Below are 21572 nucleotides of genomic sequence, written 5' to 3'. Positions count from 1 at the left end.
TATATATATATATATATATATATATATATATAATATGTTAAGAATTTGCACGATCGAGTTATGTTTATGTGTGAATCAAGAACAATATTTATGTTCAAGTTTCTTTGAGATGGAACTTATGATGATCACTTTACACTTCTTTAAAAAAATAAGAGTCCTGACTGCAGCATAAAGAGTACATGTACTTAGTTAAACACGTGTATTGGAGTGAACATGAACATTAACAAAGAAGAAAGACACATAAAAGCTGATTATGATGTTGGAGCGGATCCAATTCCCTCCGGCAAAAGCATGCATGCACCAGATGACACTCAAAACTGTTTCTTTATGAGTCTGCGGTGCTCGAAGGTGCTGAGGGGGTTGGCTAGGAAGAACCCTATATATATAGCTTGTCAGATATTCTACAAATGCTAGCTCTTTCTTCCGTCTCTTCTTTTCTCTTGAGCTTTGCCCTCTTTTTACACACGAACTTGGGAATTCATGTATATATGTCCCTGACAACAGCTAGCTTTATGATTCTTAAGTTAGTGAAATAAGTATGTACACCTGGAATTATTCCCTTCTTTTATTCTTTATTCTCTAGAATATGGTATATTAAGTTGAAGATATCATCAGGTTATGTAGTTAGATATTCCATGAGATCATGTGTTTGAGCAAAATCTTTTCTCTCTCTCTCTCTCCCCCTTTTTTTTTTTTTGAATTTGCCAAATGGTATCTCATGGTAACATATTAAGGACGCGTGTACATATATATATATATATATATATTTACATTCCTCTTATAATTTCTAGCTTATTATGCCTTTTTGCAGCGCGTACGCATCACTCTTAGCAGTTATATATATACGAGTCCTCTCTTATCTTATTTATTTTCACACATAGATCGAACATTTCCATGAAAATTAGATCACACGATCTCATCACCCTCCCTAGTTTTGTTTGAGTAAAATCTTGAAAGTATGTGTCAAGGTCGTTGGATCAACATGCCCAAGGAAGAAGGCCTCCAAGAAGCGAAAAAGGAATTAGATAGAAGGATAAGTCGATTAAAGTTCAAGAAATTGGAAGTGAAACACGGTCCGTCCCAAATAGCTAGTAAGGGAGTAGGGGAGACCACACCACAAGACCACCATGCCCTCATATATGGCATGATCTGAGTGCACTTCATAACTTGGTCGATGCCGTGCATATGCCTAGGACTAGGATATATAAGGCTATAAAAGCTAGGCTGAGCACCGACCGAGTCGGAGTTAGATGCAACATTCTTTCGACTTTGACTACGATTCAGTCGGAGTTGATACTGACCTCCGTCTCCAACTCTTAACACGTGCAAAATCTGATCCAACTTTGACTCCATTAAGCGAAGTAGAGTCGATCTGATGTCGGATTTGGGTTGTGAAATTGGGCTATTTATGTTTTTGTCCCTTTTTAGTGGGCTTTGTTTTAAACTATGATCCAATTGATTTCTCAACCCCAATTTTTGGATTGATACGATGAGATCCATACAAAGTCTATATTTTGGGTTGAACCATTGAAAATGTCTTTTCTAAACCCTATGTTTTTTTTACAAAACCCTGTTTTGGGTTTTTTTTCCTACACTCTAAACCTTATTTTTTTAAACCCTAAGTTTAATTTTAACCTTTGTTTTAACCCCAAGTTTTATTTATTTATGGATTTTATGGTTTTAAAACTGAGCTTAATTGTTAGTATTGATTACTAACAATTACTAATTTACTACTTCTAGTATTGACTCATTGAACTATGAGTGTATTTAATTACTAATTATGTGTTGTTTATAACTATAAACAATCACTCTATATATAAAATCACACACTATTTTTCTAATTATATCTTATTATAATAGACTATTACATATTACTCACTATTAGCTAATCAAGTATATTAGTATATACTTATTATAATAGACTATGTATGATATATAGTAATACTACGGTATGCGCATATACTAGACTATTAGTCTATTTATATTATAGTATAAATATATTATTTTATAATAATGATCACATACTAGTATAATATTGAATTTAACTATATAAGTTATAAACTATCAATATGAGTATATATGATCACTATATAATACATATATATATATATATATATTTTATAACCTATGTATATACTAATATTGTAGTTGGAGGCGGATGTCAACGCGGAGTTGGAGGCTAAAGTTAGAGGCGGAGGTCGGAGTCGTCGGCTCCGACTAAAAATACAAAAACAAAACCTTAGACTCCAACTATTTTATCGGAGCTGATCTGACTCCAATAGTACGGAGTCAATATGGGAGTCAGATTCTCGGAGTTATGCGCAATCCTAGTAAAAGCAATCAAGAGCCAGGTGAAAAGATTGGACTCAAGTTATCAATTTGTCACTTTGCACAGCTCACGACTTGTTCAAGGCACTAGCTCAGGCATAAAACTTTCACCCACAGATACCTGACGTCAGTAAGTTGTTGATCAGCCTAATGCATTATTCTTGTAGGTTAATCATCTTGATCGAGTCCTACGGTGAAGTCAATACGGTACAAACAATATAAGACCGAGGAAGACTAAATTTGTTTAATATAAACATACTACTTGATATTCCCTAGATAATATAGGAGAGTACGTACAATTTTACATTAATTAAGAGCGAACTAAGGGGTTTTAATAAGTTAGAATAAAATGACATAGGAAACTTTGGCTAAAAACCCCCCATGCACGAGTACTTAGATTTAGATTATTGTATTTTTTAAGAAATAATAATAATAATCACTTTTGATATGAATTTATAAGAATGATGATCATCTTTTAATTTTTCCATCAATCAATGTATAAAAAAATGTGGTTGAATCATATCTTGTCACGTGACAATTTTAACCTTTTTTTTAAGAATCTAATTGAATTTTTAGAAACACATAAACAACTTTGTTAAATAAAAAAATGATTTTATATTTCAAAAGAAAGAAAGAAAAAATAGTGAAAGTCACCAAGCGACCACAAGTGGCAATGGCTCGAAGACCATATTCTAGCCACCGTGGGTAGCCAGAACAGGGGCATCTAGGTGGTGGTTGGATTCTAACCACCATAGGATGGCTAGCTAAGATTTAGCCAACTCAAGGGAGATCTAGAAACCAATCGCGTGACCATTGTGTGGGTGGCCAAGATCTAGCTAGCCACCACATGGTGGCAAAGATTGGGCGACCCACTTGGTGGATGAGTTAGGTGGCTCGATTTGGCCATGGTAGTTCGGTAGCTCGATTTGGCCACCCAACTCAGCCATCACTAGCCACTACACACCAATTTTTTAATTTTTAATTTTTAAATATAAAATCCATTTTAGTTATATATTTTTTAAAAGAAATATTCAAATTGACAGGTTGTATTTTGTGATCCTGCCAAGTGTTTTTGGCTAATGTTGATTGATGAAAAATTAACTGTGGATTCTCTTTTTAATAAACTCATACCACAAGGGGGTATTGGATTTTCTTAATAAAAATACTCAAGATCCTAAACTTAAGTACCAAGTCACATGGGGGTATTGGATCAAGATTACCTAGCATTTATAAGGTTGCCTGGGAAGCTTAATTCAAAAGTGAAAGCCAACAAACAATTTAACAACGAGAATGCTAATAAGAACTAAAGGGGATTAAATATCTTAAGCTCACATAAAAAGTCTAGCCTATCAAAAGGCCCCAACTAGAAGACAACAGAAGGAGAGAGGAAGAAGAGGACAACGACTGAGGAAGGAAAGGGTGTCAGGAGGAAAAGTGAAAATGTGACATAAAATAAAGAAGATATGACATAAAGCAAGGGAGGGGTAGAGGATGAAAGGGGCTTCTTACAGATGATTTGGGGGAACTTTGAAGATGGCTTCAGCTTCTTCAACCTCACGACCAAAGAACCAACAACAAAGACACTTCTAAAAGATAGAGTTTCGATCTTCATTGTATAGTAAAAATGAGAGACCAAGAGAGATTGTAAAACAATAACATTATAACGGATTCTCCCATCCCCAAAACTCCCGGGGACGTAGGAATTATGTTGAACCACATAAATCTGTGTGTGGAGCCTTCGACCCCCACATGTGATTTGGTATGAATCGTGACAACAGGGTGATGGCCACTTGGGTCACACACCCCAACACCATGTGCAAGTGTGTGCGGACATGCAAATTATGTACAATTTATAAACGTAGTGGAAAAATATAATAAAGTAGTCTAAAACTAAGCACCAGAAAATTTGAAATTATAACCCAACAAGTCCTCTAAAAAGTTATTACAGTCATCCAACTGATCAAAATAAGAATAGAACTAGAAGTCCATAACCTACAATAGAAATAAATCCTAGGTCATCACTCCTTAGGTGGGGTTGGTCCATCATGCTCAAATCCATCCTCTCCATCAAAGTCTACGGTTCCATGAAACAGGACTGTAGGTGGAAACACTATAATGAGATCTTGCAATCTCAACAAATAAATCCACAGATCAACAACCAAGAATTTTAAACATGGAAGCATACAAACAAACATGCACAACAGTCATGAGAGACTTTCCCAAAAGACCCATTTATGTGAACTTACAAAAAAAACATTTAATTAGTCACTCACTCCAAAAATCCCATTTGTATCCAATTTACAACTATTTATTATAGTGTACACCATGGTCTCCCCTCGAGACCACCCGCACATCCAGGTTCCCTTTGTCACACCATGGGTAACGACCGTACATGTGACTTCGTAACAAGCGGTGTCCATCTTTGTGTCCGGCGTGTAATGTAACCAGACATCCTCTAGGCCCCGCCAGCAGAGGGGCTACGAAGTCTTGCCAAGAGCTTTACCATCTTGGTTGAACCAACTGTCACCTGACGACAACCTAGGGGACGTCACTTAGTTTTACACGCTCTCGAGTGACTAGAGAAGCTCCATCGAGATAATACCTTATCTCGGCTTGGGGTCATGACACGCATACACCCACACAAAAAATATATTGTCGATGACACCCAAAAACCCAGTTTTCAATTTACGTAGCATAGTATAGAACATAGCACAATTGAATAATTCATGGTAGATATTAATAACAATTAATTTGCAGATGCATGGCAGACAATGATTGGATGGCATGGTATAGAGCAAAACAGTTAACCACACAACAACACAAAAGTCAAAATTTCAACAATTTCACAAATCCCAACTACACGCATTTCCCAACTCTCCATCCGACCCTCGGCCCACATTTTCGACAACAACTACATCATTAATATGCCAACACTTCATAGGGCTTCATGCCACTTCTTAATCACAACCAGACTGCAACAAATTTAACGATAATTTCACGTTAGTAAAATCAAGGGTTGATCTGGAGATTTACTTACTATGTGAAAGGCAATTTCTGAATGATTGAGCGTGATGGCTTAAAGGGACCTGCGATTAAGCATGTGCACGTGTCGCTATGCGGACAGACAAGGTTGGTTAGATTAATCTGAACATAATAACAAATTTAAGGTACGAGGAAAGAGGTAGAAAGGCTTATTGTGGTAGCGTCAAGAGGGGCGGAGCACATGGCGGCAACAATGGTGCAAGATGGCAGAGGCGGATCTGGGCAAAATAGAGGGGCAACCGGTGGGGTTATTTCAAGGGGGTGGCAGATCTGATATACTAGTGGCTGGAGGAAGGAAATTTCAAGGCGGGGTGTGGTGTAAATGGAAAGTGGAGTACCAAGAAGTAGTCGTGCAGCAGCCAGAACACAACTGGGAGTGGTGCTTCACGGTAGCGCACATCGGCGCTAAGGAAAAATTACTCCTAAAGGCTATGGGGGAGTAGATTTGGGGGTGAGGGAGGTGCTCAAATACGATTTGAGGGGAGGAGAGGATACTTGATGGATGATTTAGGGGAGGAGAGGATCGACCTATTTAGAGGCAGAGGGTTAGGTCTCGGCAATTGCAGCCGTGGCTGTGATTAGGGATGTGGGATGGTGTTGACTTTACGAGTGTCGCATGTGTGGCATGCGACAAGTGGTGGGTAGTGGCGGCAAGCAGTTGCCATGGCCGAAGCTTCACGGGTTGCAGAGAGAGAGAGAGAGAGAGTCGCGTGGATTGGTGGAAGTGAAGGTGGCGGTAGACAAAGGCGATGGCCTGCTCGATGGACATGTGGCGAAGGTGCAATAGTGGCGAGGGCTCATGGGTTGTAGAAGGAAAGAAGAAGAAGAAGAAAAGAAAAAAGAAAGAGAGAAGAGAAGAGGGAGGGGCATGCGGTGCTAGGGGAGAAAAGGATTTAGGGTTTTGCCATCAAATGCACAAAACGACGCCATATAGGGGTAGGGAAAACAATTTCACCTCCAAAGCCATCAAAACGACGCCGTTTTGGTGGGAGGGCTAGGCTCCCACACTAACCCACGAGCTGGGCTCGCTTTCTTCCCCTCTCAAGCTTAGATTCGGCCCCCAGCAATCCAAGAAAAAAAAAATAATCCACAAACAATCACTTGGGCTCAAATTTAATTTCTTTTAAAGAAAAAGCCTACATACACAAAATATTTTGGGCTTCCCATCCTCCCCCCCTTAAAAGAAATTTCGTCCTTGAAATTGATAAGCTCAAACCATTTAATTCCAAAACAATTACAAAGTACAACTCAAAACTTGCTTGGAATAAGATATACAGTCAATGATATCCAAATAGATACGGGAAATACTCTCTCATGTCTACTTCTCTCTCCCAAGTGAAGTCTTGAGCCGATGGATCTCCCCTTGACACCTTCACCAAAGGTATTGTCTTGGATCTTAGTTTTTGCTCCTCCCAGTCCAAAATCTATGTCGGTGCTTCCTTATAGGTAAGGTTAAGCTGCAGTTGGATGCTACTGGGGTCGACCAGTCGAGCTTCTTGCTGTCTAAAACTCTTTTTCAAAGAGGATACATGGAACATGTCATGCACCTCCCCAAAATAATCCGGTAATGCAATCCTGTAAGCGATAGATCCAATCTTCTGCATTATCTGAAAAGGGCAGATGTACCTTAGGCTAGGCTTCCCTTTCTTCCCAAATCTCTTGATGCCCTTTATGGGTTAGACCTTGAGGTACATCCAGTCACCTTCGAATGATAGGTCTCTTCTACTTGTATCTGCATAAATCTTTTGACGACTCTGCGTCGCTGCCATCCTGTCTCTTATGACTCGACCTGGTCCTTCATCTCTTGAATTATTTCTGTCCCAATAAGCTTGCTCTCACCATCCTCATCCCAGTATAACGGTAATCTGTACTTCTTCCTGTACAAAGCCTCATGAGGTGCATCTGAATGGAAGCTTCGAAACTGTTGTTGTATGCAAACTCTATGAGCAATGAGTGATTTTCCCAATTACCCTTGAATTCCAAAGCACAGGCTCTCAGCATATTTTCAAGATTTTGAATAGTGCGCTATGATTGGCCATCTTACTGTGGGTGATAAGTGCTGCTAAACTTCAACTTAGTGCCCATTGCCACCTGTAAGCTCTTCCAAAAATGGGATGTGAACCTCTGGTCGCTATCCAAAACGATGGTCTTGGGTATCCCATGCAGTCTGACTATCTCCTTCACATATAGTAGTGTGAACTTTCCCAATGTGTCAGTATTCATGAACGGTAGAAAATGAGCACTTTTGGTCAATCGGTCGATAATCACCTAAATAGAATTCTTCCTGCTTGGAGTCCTCGGCAAACCCACTACGAAATCCATAGCAATATCATCCCATTTCCATTTCGGAATTGAGAGGGGTTGAAGGTTACTAGCGGGTCTTTGATGTTTTGCCTTAACTTGTCGACAGGTGGCACATCTCTCAATGAACGTGGTTGTGTCCCTCTTCATCCCTTCCCACCAAAAATTTCTCTTCAGATCCTGGCACATCTTCGTACTTTCAGGGTGAACTAAGTAAGGGGCCGCGTGTGCCTCTGCTAGAATCTTCTCCTTAATCTCTAAATTAATAGGAATCATCCTACGATTTCTAAACAACAAAGTCCCATCCTTACTCAAACTAAAATGTGCTGGTCCCTTTGACTTTCTGACCTTCTGCCGGATATCTAGAAGTTTCGGGTCTCTCATCTGAAGAGTCTTCAGTTCTTCAAGGTCGAAAACTCTGACTTCATGCATGCTATGATCTCCTCTTGTTGTGAACTTTCCACTAAAAATCTCCTCATTCCGAAGAGAAGAGAGTCTAACCCCGATGATTTAGCCACATCCACAAGCTGAGATTTTTGACTTAGCGCATCGGCAAACTGGTTTGCCTTCCCCGGATGGTACTTAATCTTGTATTGATAATCACTAATTAACTCCAACCACCTTCTCTATCTCATGTTGAGATTTTTCTGTTTAAAGAGATGCTTCAGGCTTTTATGATCCGTGTAGACTTCATAGGTCTCCTCATACAGATAGTGTCGCCAGATTTTTAAGGCAAAAACCACTACTGCAAGCTCCAAGTCATAAGTGAGATAGTTCTTTTCATGATCCTTCAGTTGGTGGGACGCATATGCTACAACTCGCTCCTCTTGCATTATAACACACCCCAAACCAAATTTGGAAGCATCGATGAAAACAACAAACAGCTTGTGCGGCTTTGGAAGTGCCAAAACAGGTGCTGAGGTCAACCTCTTCTTCAAGTCTTGGAAACTTCTATCACACTTATCTGTCCAGACAAACTCAGCATTCTTCTTGGTCAAAGTAGTGAGTGGTTCAGACAATCTAGAAAACCCCTCCACAAATCTTCGATAGTCCCAAGAAGCTTCGGATCTCATGCACTGACGTGGGACGCAGCCAGGCCAAAACTGCTTCGACCATACTAGGATCTACAACCACACCCTCAATGACATGCCCAAGGAACCTGACTTCATCAAGCAAGAACTTGCATTTGCAGAGTTTTGCATATAACTGATGCTTCCGTAGCTTACCTAGCACCAATTGTAGGTGATTAGCATGGTCCTCCAAATCTTGGGAATACACAAGAATATCATCAATAAAGACAACCACAGAGGAATCCAGATAAGGCTGAAACACTCAATTCATCATGTCCATGAAAGCTACAGGGGCTTTAGCTAGCCCAAAAGGCATTACTTTGAACTCATAATGCCTGTACCCTGACCTGAAAGCAGTCTTCGGTACATCCTTGTCCCTTATTCTCAGCTGATAGTAACCCTGATCTCAAGTCGATCTTCAAAAATGTAGCCGCGTCTTGAAGTTGATCGAATAAATCATTAATCCGAGGCAGTGGATATTTGTTCTTTATGGTCACCTTGTTAAGCTCCCAATAATCAAAGCACATTCTAAGGGTGCCGTCCTTCTTCTTGACAAACAGTACGGACGCAACCCAAGGTGAGGAACTGGGCTGAATAAATCTCTTGTCTACCAAATCTTACAATTGAGTTTTCAACTCCTTCAACTCAATTGGTGCCATCCTATAGGGAGCCTTGTGCACTGGAGCCGCTCCAGGTTCTAGATCAATCGTGAACTCGACATCTCGAATGGGAGGCAACCCGGGAGGTCACTTGCAAAAACATCTGGAAACTCCTGAATGACTAGAATTTCCACTACTGACTTCCTCTCCCCTGATTTAGACACCACTTGAACTAAATAAGCATTTATCCCACTTGCCAAATCTTTCTTTGCTTGGGTCACAAATATAACTGTGGGTCTTGACCTCAGCTTGCTACTTGTGAATTCCATATAGCCACCTCTAGGTAGATGGAAATTGACCCCACTCGGCTCCGAAAATTGACACTCGCAAAATGCCAAAATAGCCAATCCATTCCCAGAATGATGTCAAACCCAAGCAATTTGAATACTATTAAGTCGGCATCAAGTATCCTCTCTCAAAAGTCCAAAGGACAGCTTAGGGCAACTTTTGTACACATTACTCTTTTTCCGTTCTGTAACGCTACGACCATGGACTATTGTAAAGACTCTGTGTTTAAGTTACGCATTTGTGCAAAAGTAGTGGACACAAAGGATTGGGATGCTCCCGAATCAAAAAATGTACAAGCATAAAATTCATACAAGCGAACTCTCCCTGATGAGATCAAACACTTCCAATGTAATTCTAGAAATTAAACCACACAAACATTAACTCAAAAGATTAGGTCTAGTTCATACCTGTGATGACCCCCGCATCTTGAGTCTCCAGGGCCTCATCATTGACATCACTAGGTGTCAGACCATACACCCTCGCCTGCACTTCCTGCCCCTGATTCGTCCTTCCTCCACATTGTCTTGGTCAATTTCCTTGCGCAGCATTGGGGCACTCTCGAGCAACAGTAACCTTCATGAGATCTATTGCACCTTCCACATGCTGTAGCTCGGCCCCCTATACGCACACCAGTAGACGCCTGCAGTCTTGCCCCTGTTCTGAGGTGACCCTGACCTGTTTCCCACTCCTGCAAATCTCCTATTCTAGCTCGTCGAAGAGCCTACAGGACCACCAAACTCCCATTTTGCTATAGAGGCCACCTCAACCAAACTCTGAAAAGTCAGAATTTACATACAAGTGACTTGTCTGCGAATCTCGAGATGTAGTCCCTCTTGAAATTGCTCAGTCTGCATCTCGTCATTGGTAATCAGATACATCGCAAACCTACTGAGCTCCATAAACTTCTGGGCATACTGCTCCACTGTCATGTCTCCTTGCACTAGACTGTTGAACTCCTTGCCTTAGGAGCCTCACTATGTTAGGGAAAAAGCGATCATCAAACTCCTTGAACTCGAAAGATCCTAGCTCCATCTCAAGGTTGCAACATGTAGCTTGCATAAAGCACCTTTTGGGATTCGGTGCACCCGCATATCTCGAACATCCTCTCTAGATCCTTGATCCATCTCCCAACTCAGAGTAGGACTTCCTCACCCATAAATCCAGGGGTCCTATGGGCCAAGAAACGCTCATAGGAGCACCCCCTCTACTCCTCCCCAGGTTGGGGCTGGAACTTCTGGAGGAATTCTTTCATACGATTTAATGTCCTAGCCATGGCGTAATTTCCATCACCAAGAGGTAGTTCATCCTCGGGAGCTTGGCCAAAAGTTTGTCACGCTGGAACCTGGGTCGCACCATATTTTCTTGCCAAAGCGCAACCCATAATGTTGTTCCTTAACTCAAACAAAAGAATTTTCAGAGATTAAAGCCTATATTTATGGTACTACACCTAGGTGACTTGTGGTTTTCCCAGAGCTGAATCGCTCTAATACCACCTGTGGCGCCCTCGAGCCCCACGTGTGATTTGATAGGAGTCGTGGCACGGGGATGATGGCCACTTGGGTCACATACCCCTTCGCCAAATGCAAGTGCGTGCGAACATGCAAATTGTGTACAATTTATAAACACAATGAAAAATATAATAAAGCAGTCTAAAACTAAGTACCAGAAAATTTAAAATTACAACCCAACAAGAAGTCCTCCAAAAAATTTATTACAATCATCCAACTAATCAGGATAAGAATAGAACTAGAAGTCCTTCAACTACTACAGAAATAAACCCTAGGTCATCACTACTCAAGTAGGGTTGGTCCATCATGCTCAAAACCCTCCTCTGCATCAAAGTCTACTGAAAAGGAACCGTAGGTGGAAACACCACAATGAGATCTCGCAATCTCAACAAATAAATCTACAGACAACAACCAATAATTTCAAACATGGAAGCATATGAACAAACATGCACAACAGCCATAAGAGACTTTCCCAAATACCCATTTATGTAATCTTACAAAAAAAACATAATATCATTTAATTAGCTACTCACTCCAAAATTTCCATTTGTACCCAATTTACAACCATTTAGTACAGTGTACATTATGATCTCCCCTTGGAACCACCCGCACACCCCAGCTCCCTTCGTCACACCACGGGTAACGACTGTACATGTGACTTCATAACGAGTGATGTCCAACTCCACACTTGGCACTTAACGTAACAAGACATCCTCTAGCCCCTACGAGCAAAGGGCCTACAGAGTAGAGCTAAGAGCGTTATCGTCTTGGCCGAGCCAACTGTTGCCCCACAATAGCCTAGGTGACGTCACTCAATCTTACATGCTCCTGAGTGACCAGAGGGGCTCCACCGAAATAATACCCCATCTTGACTTGGGGTCATGACACAGATGCACCCATAGAAAAAATATATTCTCAATGACACCCAAAAGCCCAGTTTTTAGATTAAACAACATAGCACAATTGAATAAATCATGACAAATATTAATAACAATTAGTATGCAGATGCATGACATGAGTTATTGATTGGCTTGGCATAGCACAAAACAGTCAACCACACAACAACACAAAAGTCCCAATTTTAACAATTTCATAAATCCCAACTACACGCGTTTCCCAACTCTCCATCTGACCCTCGACCCACATTTTCGACAACAACTACATCATTAATATGCTAACACTTCACAGGGCCCCCAGGCCACTTCTTAATCACAACCAGATTGCAACAAAGTTAGCAACAATTCCACGTTAGTAAAATCAAGGGTCCTAAAGATTTACTTACTATACGGCAGGTAAATTTCTGGATGATTGAGCGTGATGGCTTAAAGTGTCCCACGATTGAGCGTGTGTGCATGTCATTGTGTAGATGGACAGAGTTGATTAGATTAATCTGAATATGATAAAAAATTTAAAGCATGAGGCAAGAGGCAAAAATGCTTAATTTGGCAGTGTCAAGAGGGGTGGAGCATGCGGTAGCAGCGGTGGTGCACGATAGCAGAGGTGGATCTAGACAAAATAGAGGGGCAACCAGTGGGGTTATTTCAACGGGGTGGCATATCTGACGTGCTAGTTGGTGGAGGAGGGAAATTTCAAGGCGGGGTGTGGTGGAGCACAGTGGGGCAATGGCTAGCGTGGGCTTTAGCTCATGGGTCATAGGAACATGATCTGGTGTAGGCCCAGGCTCACGTCGAGCATGTCCCTTTCCTTGTCCAATGTTCCGATCATAGGTCATGTCGAGGGCATTCATCTGCTCAGTCAACCACTCCTATGCTTGGGGTGGCACTCTCTAGTCCAATAATAGCCGAGTAATGATCACCCAATATGGTAGGTTATCATTGGAGATGATGCTCGTCTCGGCACAGATCCTCTCAAATATCCACAGTGGTAAATCGATAGGCTCTCCACGTGCCACTCATATAAGGAACTGCGTGCGAGTCAGACTCAAGGTGGCCTTATGTGCCACATAATCCACATTTGTTGCAACTGTGAGATGCAACATGCGGAAAAATGTCAGCAGCAACATCTGGGAGAACATGTTCTTATCAAATGGTATGTGGTATCTCCCAATGAGAATGAAGAAATCCTCATCACAATCATCATCCTGAGTCTAATCAGTCCCTTTGCCCTTTGACTGGTCTACATCTCTGGCCATAGACTAGACTGGGCCAGTAGATGATGCAGATGTGCCTACATTTGGTGCATCCTTAGCCTGAGCATCCACTATAGTTAAGGCCTCAGACACGCAACTGACCCCAAGTAGCTCAAAGATGATATCCTCTGAAACCTCGAACTAAACACCACATATAGTTACAATGTGAGATGATGCATCTTGAGGCATGGACAACATCTCAATGTAAAACTCGCGGACCATGGAGGGGTATAACCTCCCCCTCAGTGCGCAGATGTTGGTCCAACCTCTGGAAATAAAGATGGACCTTAGACTCTTCTCCTCCCAGTCAGCTCATCGAACTCGTTGATTGCTTTCGACCATAACAGTTCTATAGCATACCCGAGAAGTGTCGTGGGTTCCTTCTCTCTCCCGTTTCCTAGTTGTCAAAAGATGAGTCATATTTTGCGAAAAAAAAAAGTATACATATATATAAAGGGGAACAAATTAAATATGTCCTGAAATAACTTCAAACGTAGAACTTAATGTCCAAACGTAAAATGATAACATTCAAACGTGTAGGTAATAACATTCAAACGTTAGGAGTCAAAAAACCCACGAAACGTTACATTCAAACGTTTCATGTAAATACGTTCGAACGTGCTTGTGCATTTGAACGTATTTAACTTAATGTTTGAACTTATGCAGGTATACATTTGAACGTATTTAACTTAACGTTCGAACTTATGTAGGTATACATTAGAACATTAGGACTAAAACATCCCACGAGACCTTACATTTGAATGTTTGATGTATATAGTTCAAACGTATACCTAAACGTTCAAACTATAGAAATGTTACATACGAACCTTAGGAGTCAAACGGCCAGGAAAATATTACATTCAAACGTTTTAGTGTATAAATGTTTGAACGTAACAGTACATTCGAACCTAGATTAACATACATTCAGAGTACAGAGTATCGTTCAAACGTTGCTAGTGAGACTTTCAGATGTTTAAACCCAAAAAATGACTGAGTCGGCTCAACCATTTCCGATTTCCTCAAATAGGACATTAATCTTGTAATGACCACCATAGAAATAAGTGTAGACTATCTACAGTGGCCATTTGGCCATTGGGTGGCCAGAAAATTAAGTTACAAATCTGGCCCCAATCGAGTTTTGGTTCATATGGAAATCCCTTAAAAAACAATAAAAGGAAGAGAGATGGACACTAACCTTTTATGTGACAGTTGTGGTGGCGATTGATGGCGGCGTGTGATGGATTTGATGGCTTAGTGTGACGGTTCAAATTTTGGATGTAGGTGAAAATGTCGTTCGACGTTCAAAATCACTACATATATAAAAGTAACATGCGAATGTTACAACTAGTACACTCAAACGTTATGCTATTTCCCGTACCGTACGAACGTGTGTTGTAAACTTTCGAACATAAATGGAATGAATTTTATATATATAGTATATTTATAGGTAAATATTACATATAGTATATTTTCTCAAATATAGATCAATTGGGGAAATACTACATGGAGTTAGTGTATATAGTAATATAGTAATATATAGTAACAAAATATATAGTAATATATATACTATAGTAATTATATAGATTATTATAATATACTATATAGATATAGATTACTATAGTATATAACCATATAATATATACTATATATATTACTATACGATATAATTATGTTACATATACTATATAACTAAAATGTATAAACCACGTTCGAACATGGTAGGATTTACATGGGAACGTTAATAAAAAATTGGCAGGAACTTTCCCGCATTTTTTCTATGTCATATACCGGAAACTTAATTTAAACTATGTTCGCATATTAACAAAATTACATTCGAGTGTTATTTTGGTACGTTTGAACATGAAGTAATTAAGTTCGAACATTTTTAAAAATATTGGCAAGACCTTTCTCGCGTTAATTCTATGGCATATATGGGGAACCTAATTTCATATACGTTCGCATGTAAACAATGTTACGTTCGAATGGTAATTTGTTACGTTCGAATGTGGAATAATTAAGTTTGAACTTTTTTAAAAAAATTGGTGGGACATTTCCCGCGTTAATTCTATGGCATATATGGGGACCTAATTTTAATTATGTTGGCATGTCAATAGTATTATGTTCGAATGTTATTTTGGTAGGTTCGAATGTTGAATAATTAAGTTCAAACGTTTTTAAACAAATTAGAGGAACCATTCCAGCATTACTTATATGGCATATACAAAGACCTAATTTCAATTACATTCACATGTCAACAGTGTTACATTTGAATGTTATTTTGTTACGTTCGAATGTGGAATAATTAGTAACCTTTTTTGCATGTTGTGCCAATACTTAAAATAAAAGTGCACTTAATTCTTCTCTCTGTCTTTCCTAGTGGGAGGCTGAGATGAAGTGGGGGAGACCACATCTTTTCCTAACGGAAAGGTGGTGGAAAGAGATCACGTACGCACAAGGAGAGTGGTTACGTAGCTGTGAGAAAGAAACGCAAGGTGGAGTACGGAGGAGCAATTCGCATTAAGCTGGTGGTTATGGAGGAAGTTAGAGGCAGTCGTAGGTGTGAAGGTGAGGAAAGTTATTCAGTAATGAATGATCTGGAGGAACAGTGGGAGAAGTTTTGTTTGACGGAGGAGGAAGGGGAAGCTATAGCCATTGAAGATGCTGTCAATGAGGAAATATGGTTCAAATGAGATTGTAGTTTGGTAGGGAAGATTTGTCTAGATAGGAACATTGGCATAATGGTTCTTGAGGATACAATGAAGAAAGTCTGGAGAGTTAGCAAGCCTGCCATGTTTGTTGACCTAGGAGGTAACATGTTTACCGCAACCTTTGCTAACCAAGCAGACAAGCAGTGCGTATGGAGTGGGAGACCTTGGCTTTTTGACTCACATTTGTTAGCCTTGAAGTTGTTTGAATATACACCCCCGCAAAGAATGAGGTTTGAAAAGGAAAGTTTATGAGTCCAAATGTATGATATGCCTCTCGCATGCATGAATGAAGAACATGGCAAATAGATAGGGAGAACAATAGGTAATGTAGAAGAGGTGGATGCAAAAGAAGATGGGGTGGGGTGGGGTAAGTTCCTTAGGGTCCGTATCAACATCGAGCTCATGAAACCCTTGGCTAGAGGCACGGCAATCACGATGAAAGGTGACAAGTTTTGGATCCCAGTTAAGTATGAAAAGTTGCCCAAATTTTGCTTTGAGTGTGGTTGTTTAATTCATGGCACACTGGGATGTACTGGGAAGGTGGGTGAGAAGTTGCAATATGGAGTGTGGTTAAGGGCTGACACAAAAATGGGGTCCAAGTTGAAAATAAAAGTAGAAGGCTTTGAAAGCAAATGGAGATATGAGAGTGAGGGACAAGGGGGGAAAGGGTTGACCAGAATAAGGCTGAGGGAGAGGAAACCAAAAGGGGTGAGGGTGAGCAGAACACTGAGGAGGAGTGTGTTGAGGGGGAGAATACTGAGCCTGGGTTTAGGGGAGGGGAAGAGAACAATGAAGTAAAGAGTAGTTGCACTAAAGGCACACCTAAAAAAAGTACGAAAGGGGTTGATGGATGGTTGGTGGAAGCAAGTGGGGAAGTTAGGAGTCTGGAGAGAGAGGAGACTTTGAAAACAGTCACAATTGGCAAGGGTCTAGAAATGCTTAATATGAAGACTAAGGGAGGGGGGGAAAGGAGAGCTAGAGAGAAAAGGGAAGACACCCATCAGGGTGGACGATATGTTCCTAGAAAAAGGAAAAAAGAAGAGGTGATGGGGGGTAGAAAACATGCAAAAAAAGATCAAGAAAGGAAGTTGGACAGTGAAGGTTCAAAGGATAATTCTCAACAAGTATTGGCGAAGGCTGGTCACCAGCCCCGTCACTCTCATTGAAAATCTTAAGTTGGAATTGCCAAGGGCTTGGGAACCCTCAGATAGTTCAAAATCTCTACCTTTTGGTAGATGAGAAGAAACTCGATGTAGTTTTCTTTATGGAAACTAGATTAAAAGCAGTCAAGTATGAAGGTTTAAAAAAGAAACTTAAGTATGAAGGGTGTTTTGTGGTAAAACCAGTTGGACAAAAAGGAGGTTTAGCACTTTTATGGAGTAGTAGGGTCCTCTTAGAAGTTTTGAGTTACACACAAAGGCACATTAATGCATGGATATCAAATGAGGTGGATTGCTCAAGGTGGTTGCTGACTTGTTATTATGGCCATCTTGAGACTCACAAAAGGGCTGAAGCTTGGGAGCTACTGACATCACTAAAGCCAATAGGTTTTCAAGGCTGGTGTGCTAGGAGATTTCAATGAAATCTTAACTCATGATGAGAAGATTGGGGGCAGACCCACACAAGAGAAACTCATGGAGAATTTCAAAAGGGTTTTGGAGAAGGGAAACCTGTTAGACTTAAAGTGGGTGGGCAGCAAGTTCACATGGAGCAACAGACATAAGGATGCTTCATTCATGAAAGAAGGGCTTGATAAGGCAGTCGCCAACCCAACCTGGGTCCAATTGTTTAAGGAATGCTGGGTGGAAGTGCTAACAGGCAAGAGTTCAGATCACAGGCCAATCCTGCTGACCATGAACAGAAGGGACAGATTCATAAGGAAGGATTGTAGAATCTTTAGATATGAAGCAAGCTGGGATAAGGAGGAGGGATGTGAGAAAGTAATCCAAAAGGCATGGAGGACTAATGATAGAATGAGAGATTCACAAACCCCAATAACAGAACAATTGGAAAGGTGTATAGGGGCACTTCTAGGATGGAGTAAGCATTTCAAACTGGACAGTAATAAGGAAATAAAGCTAAAATTTGAGGTACTGAAGGGATTACAAGATGAAGAGAGTTGCCTCAATGCAGCTGAAATAAAGAAGTTGCAGAAAGAAGTTGGAACTTTGCTTGAGAATGAGGATATTAAGTGGAAACAAAGGGCTAAAAGAAATTGGTATGCACTGGGGGACAGAAACACAAAGTATTTCCATGCATGTGCAAACCAAAGGAGGCAAAAGAACATAATTAAACAGATTGAAGATGAGCAAGGGAGAATCTGTAAAGACCAAGAGGGAATTGAGGGAGCTTTCAAGGGGTATTTTGAGAACTTGTTCAGTTCAACTCAACCAAGGTCAGAAGAGATGGAAGACTGCTTAAAACACTTAAAATCTCGAGTTACAAGGGAGGCAAATGAAAAACTGCTTAGACTTTTTAGCAAGGGGAGATTGAAGAAGCAATTAAAAGTATGGCACCTATAAAGTCACCAGGCCCTAATAGTTTTGGAGCTTGTTTCTACCAAAACCATTGGGAAACAATTGGAGATGATGTGTGTGCAGTTGTGCTTGACCATCTCAATGGTATCATTTCTTTCCAATCTGTCAATTTTACCTTTATTGCTTTAATTCCCAAGAAGAAGGACCCAAAAGTAGTAACTGAGTATAGACCCATTAGCCTTTGCAACATTTTTTATAAAATTATTTCCCAAGTGCTAGTTAACAGATTCAAAGGAGTTTTGACAGAGATCATCTCAAGCAATCAAAGTGCCTTCATTCCTAGCAGAATTATTATTGACAATATCTTGATTGCCTATGAGGTTTTGCATAACATGAAGGTGGGGAAAAAGGGAAAGAAAGGGAACATGGCCATTAAGTTAGACATGTCAAAATCTTATGATAGGATAGAGTGGCCATTTGTGAAAGCAGTAATGAAAAAACTAGGCTTCTGTGATGCTTGGATAGAGCAAGTTATGAGTTGTATAATCTCAATTTCTTATTCTGTGTTGGTCAATGGAAAGACAGGTTCAAAAATTTTTCCTTCGAGGGGTTTGAGACAAGGGGATCCCCTATCCCCTTATTTATTCATAATGTGTGCAGAAGGGTTAAGCTCTTTGCTTAATCATTCAGATCTGATTGGGAATACTAAAGGGGTCACAGTTGTGAGAGGAGGGAGTAGAGTAAATCATCTGCTATTTGCAGATGACTGTATTTTATTTGGGAGGGCTTGTGTTGAGGAATGGAAGAGATTGCAAGAGCTGTTGCTAAGGTATGAAAGAGCTTCTGGCCAATTTCTGAATAAAGAGAAGACAATAGTATATTTCAACTCAAATACTCCTGTGGCAGAAAGGGATTTAGTCCTAAGTGTAGGGGAGTCCATGGCTCAAGGCAGCTTTAAAAAATACCTTGGTTTACAAACCATGGTTGGTAAATCGAAATATAACACTTTTAGATGTCTCAAGGAGAGGGTGTGGCAGAAGATCAACAACTGGAAGAATTGTTTTCTGTCAGGGGCAAGGAAGGAGGTGTTAATCAAGGCAGTACTTCAAGCAATTCCCTCTTACACAATGAGTGTGTTTAAGCTGCCCAAAAAGCTCTGTAAGGAGATCAATATCATGCTGTCCAAATTTTGGTGGAGTAATCATCAGAAAAGTTATGGGATCCATTGGAGGAGTTGGGAAAAAATGGGGACAGCTAAGGGTAAGGGAGGTTTGGGGTTTAGAGATTTGGCTAGCTTCAACTTAGCTCTCCTTGCTAAACAGGCTTGGAGATTGCTACAAAGCCCTCACTCTTTGATTGCTAAGATATTCAAAGAAAAATATTTCAAGAACACCTCCATCACAGAAGCAAAACTAGGGAATGCCCCCTCTCTGATATGGAGGAGTGTTTGGAGTTCATTGGGGTTACTAAAGGAGGGGCTGAGGTGGAAAGTTGGGGATGGAGCACAAATCAACATATGGGGTCAAAAATAGTTACTGTCTCCTTCAACCTTTTGTATTCAATCCCCTATCTCGATCCTAGAAGCAAATTCAAAAGTCAGAGAATTGATTGATGATGTTTCAAAGGATTGGAATGAAGGCCTTATCAGGTCAATTTTCAATAAAGAAGAAGCTGAGCATATATGTAGTATCCCCATGAGCACTAGGGGACAAATTGATATGGGGTCCCTCGAGAAAAGGTGTTTTTTCAGTCAAAAGTGCATACTTTTTGGAAGAAAATAGAAAGAAGTCAGTGGTGGTAAAGTCTTCCAGGGAGGCTGAGATGGATAGCAGGTGGAAGTCCATATGGGAAATGAAAGTTCCTGATAAGGTGAAGTTTTTCATGTGGAAGGCGGGAAACAACCTTCTTGCTACTAGAGTAAACCTCTTTTCAAAAAAAGTTATTGAAAACCCTATATGCCCCATCTGTTTGAAAGGAGAGGAGACTATCATGCATGTTCTCTGGCATTGCCCAGCAGCTGGTGATATGTGGGCTGAGTCTCATAGAGCAATTCAGAAATGGGGTCCTTTGGAGACTGACCTGCTTAAGCTTTGGAAAGATCTTGAAGGGAAGCTCAACAAATATGAATTAGATGGAGTTGCAGTCATCATGAGGGGATTGTGGATGAGAAGGAACAAATTTATTTTTGACAACAAATTTCTTAGCCCAAGTAGTATTATCAAATATGCCAGAGAATCTATTGAAGAATACCACGCAGTAGAGGAGGGGACAGTAGAGCAGAAGTCATCCAGAAATGGTCACCACCAGGAGTAAATAACTTTAAAGCTGATTGGGATGCAGCTTGTGATGTCAAACACAGGAAAATGGGGTTAGGAGTCATTATTAGAGATGAAAATGGGGCAGTCACAGCAGCTTATTGTGGAATCAGAGGTAATGTGGATCAACCAGTAATAGTAGAAGGAATTGCGCTTAGAAAAGCCATGGAACTTTGCAGAGACTTGGGACTCAACAAAGTGACATTCGAAGGAGATGCTCAAAACATTATTAAAGTTGTTTATAGCCCAGATGAAGATTTATCATGCTATGGCAATATCATTGAAGATTCAAAGTCTTTTTATCTGAGTGGACCAATTGGGCAGTTCAATATACACACAGAAACACAAACACAGTAGCACACAACTTGGCTAAGTTAGCATTAAGATCAAATGTAGAGCAAGTGTGGATAGAAGTGGCACCAACTTGTATTTCTTCCTGTTTGCAGAAAGACATGGAAGGTTTTCTAGACAATGTTCTATGATTGAATGAAAGAATGAGGTAGTATTTAAAAAAAAAAAAAAAAAGTTCAAACGCTTTTTAAAAATTTGACGGGACCTTTCTCGCGTTAATTTTATGGCATATACGGGGACCTAATTTCATCTACCTTTGCATGTCAATAGTGTTACGTTACAACGTTATGGTATGTAAACAGACTTGGCAAGACACTTAGCGGGAATGGAAAATTTTACAAAATGTTTGAACATTTACCGTAAACGTTTGAACGTT

At 40.3% G+C, this 21572-nt stretch overlaps 2 protein-coding genes across 2 annotated transcripts; both read left to right on the top strand.

Annotated features, from left to right (window-relative positions):
- The first annotated feature begins 17687 nt into the window (after positions 1-17687).
- Positions 17688-20062, top strand: LOC108986421. Its single transcript, XM_018959032.2, has 3 exons — positions 17688-18560; positions 18929-19115; positions 19221-20062. The coding sequence occupies exons 1-3, from the start codon at positions 17688-17690 to the stop codon at positions 20060-20062; spliced, it is 1902 nt and encodes a 633-aa protein (XP_018814577.2).
- Positions 20063-20351: 289 nt separating this feature from the next.
- On the top strand, positions 20352-20843 carry LOC108986422. The gene has a single exon (XM_018959033.2). The coding sequence runs from the start codon at positions 20352-20354 to the stop codon at positions 20841-20843; it is 492 nt and encodes a 163-aa protein (XP_018814578.2).
- The last annotated feature ends 729 nt before the right edge of the window (positions 20844-21572 follow it).

The sequence above is a fragment of the Juglans regia genome, chromosome 4 (assembly GCF_001411555.2).
Source record: "Juglans regia cultivar Chandler chromosome 4, Walnut 2.0, whole genome shotgun sequence".
In the NCBI taxonomy this organism is placed as follows: domain Eukaryota; kingdom Viridiplantae; phylum Streptophyta; class Magnoliopsida; order Fagales; family Juglandaceae; genus Juglans; species Juglans regia.
The sequence above is the reverse complement of the archived record's forward strand: the minus strand, read 5'-3'. Positions and strand labels throughout refer to the sequence as shown.

Bases quoted from the DNA above. Each gene is read 5' to 3' on its own strand.
- LOC108986422 (XM_018959033.2), top strand. From the start codon at position 20,352: ATGGATAGCAGGTGGAAGTCCATATGGGAAATGAAAGTTCCTGATAAG.
- LOC108986421 (XM_018959032.2), top strand. From the start codon at position 17,688: ATGGAGAATTTCAAAAGGGTTTTGGAGAAGGGAAACCTGTTAGACTTA. The intron at 18,561-18,928 runs GTATGGCACCTA...CATAACATGAAG, and splicing joins GATTGAAGAAGCAATTAAAA to GTGGGGAAAAAGGGAAAGAA. The intron at 19,116-19,220 runs GTTCAAAAATTT...TTAATCATTCAG, and splicing joins GTTGGTCAATGGAAAGACAG to ATCTGATTGGGAATACTAAA.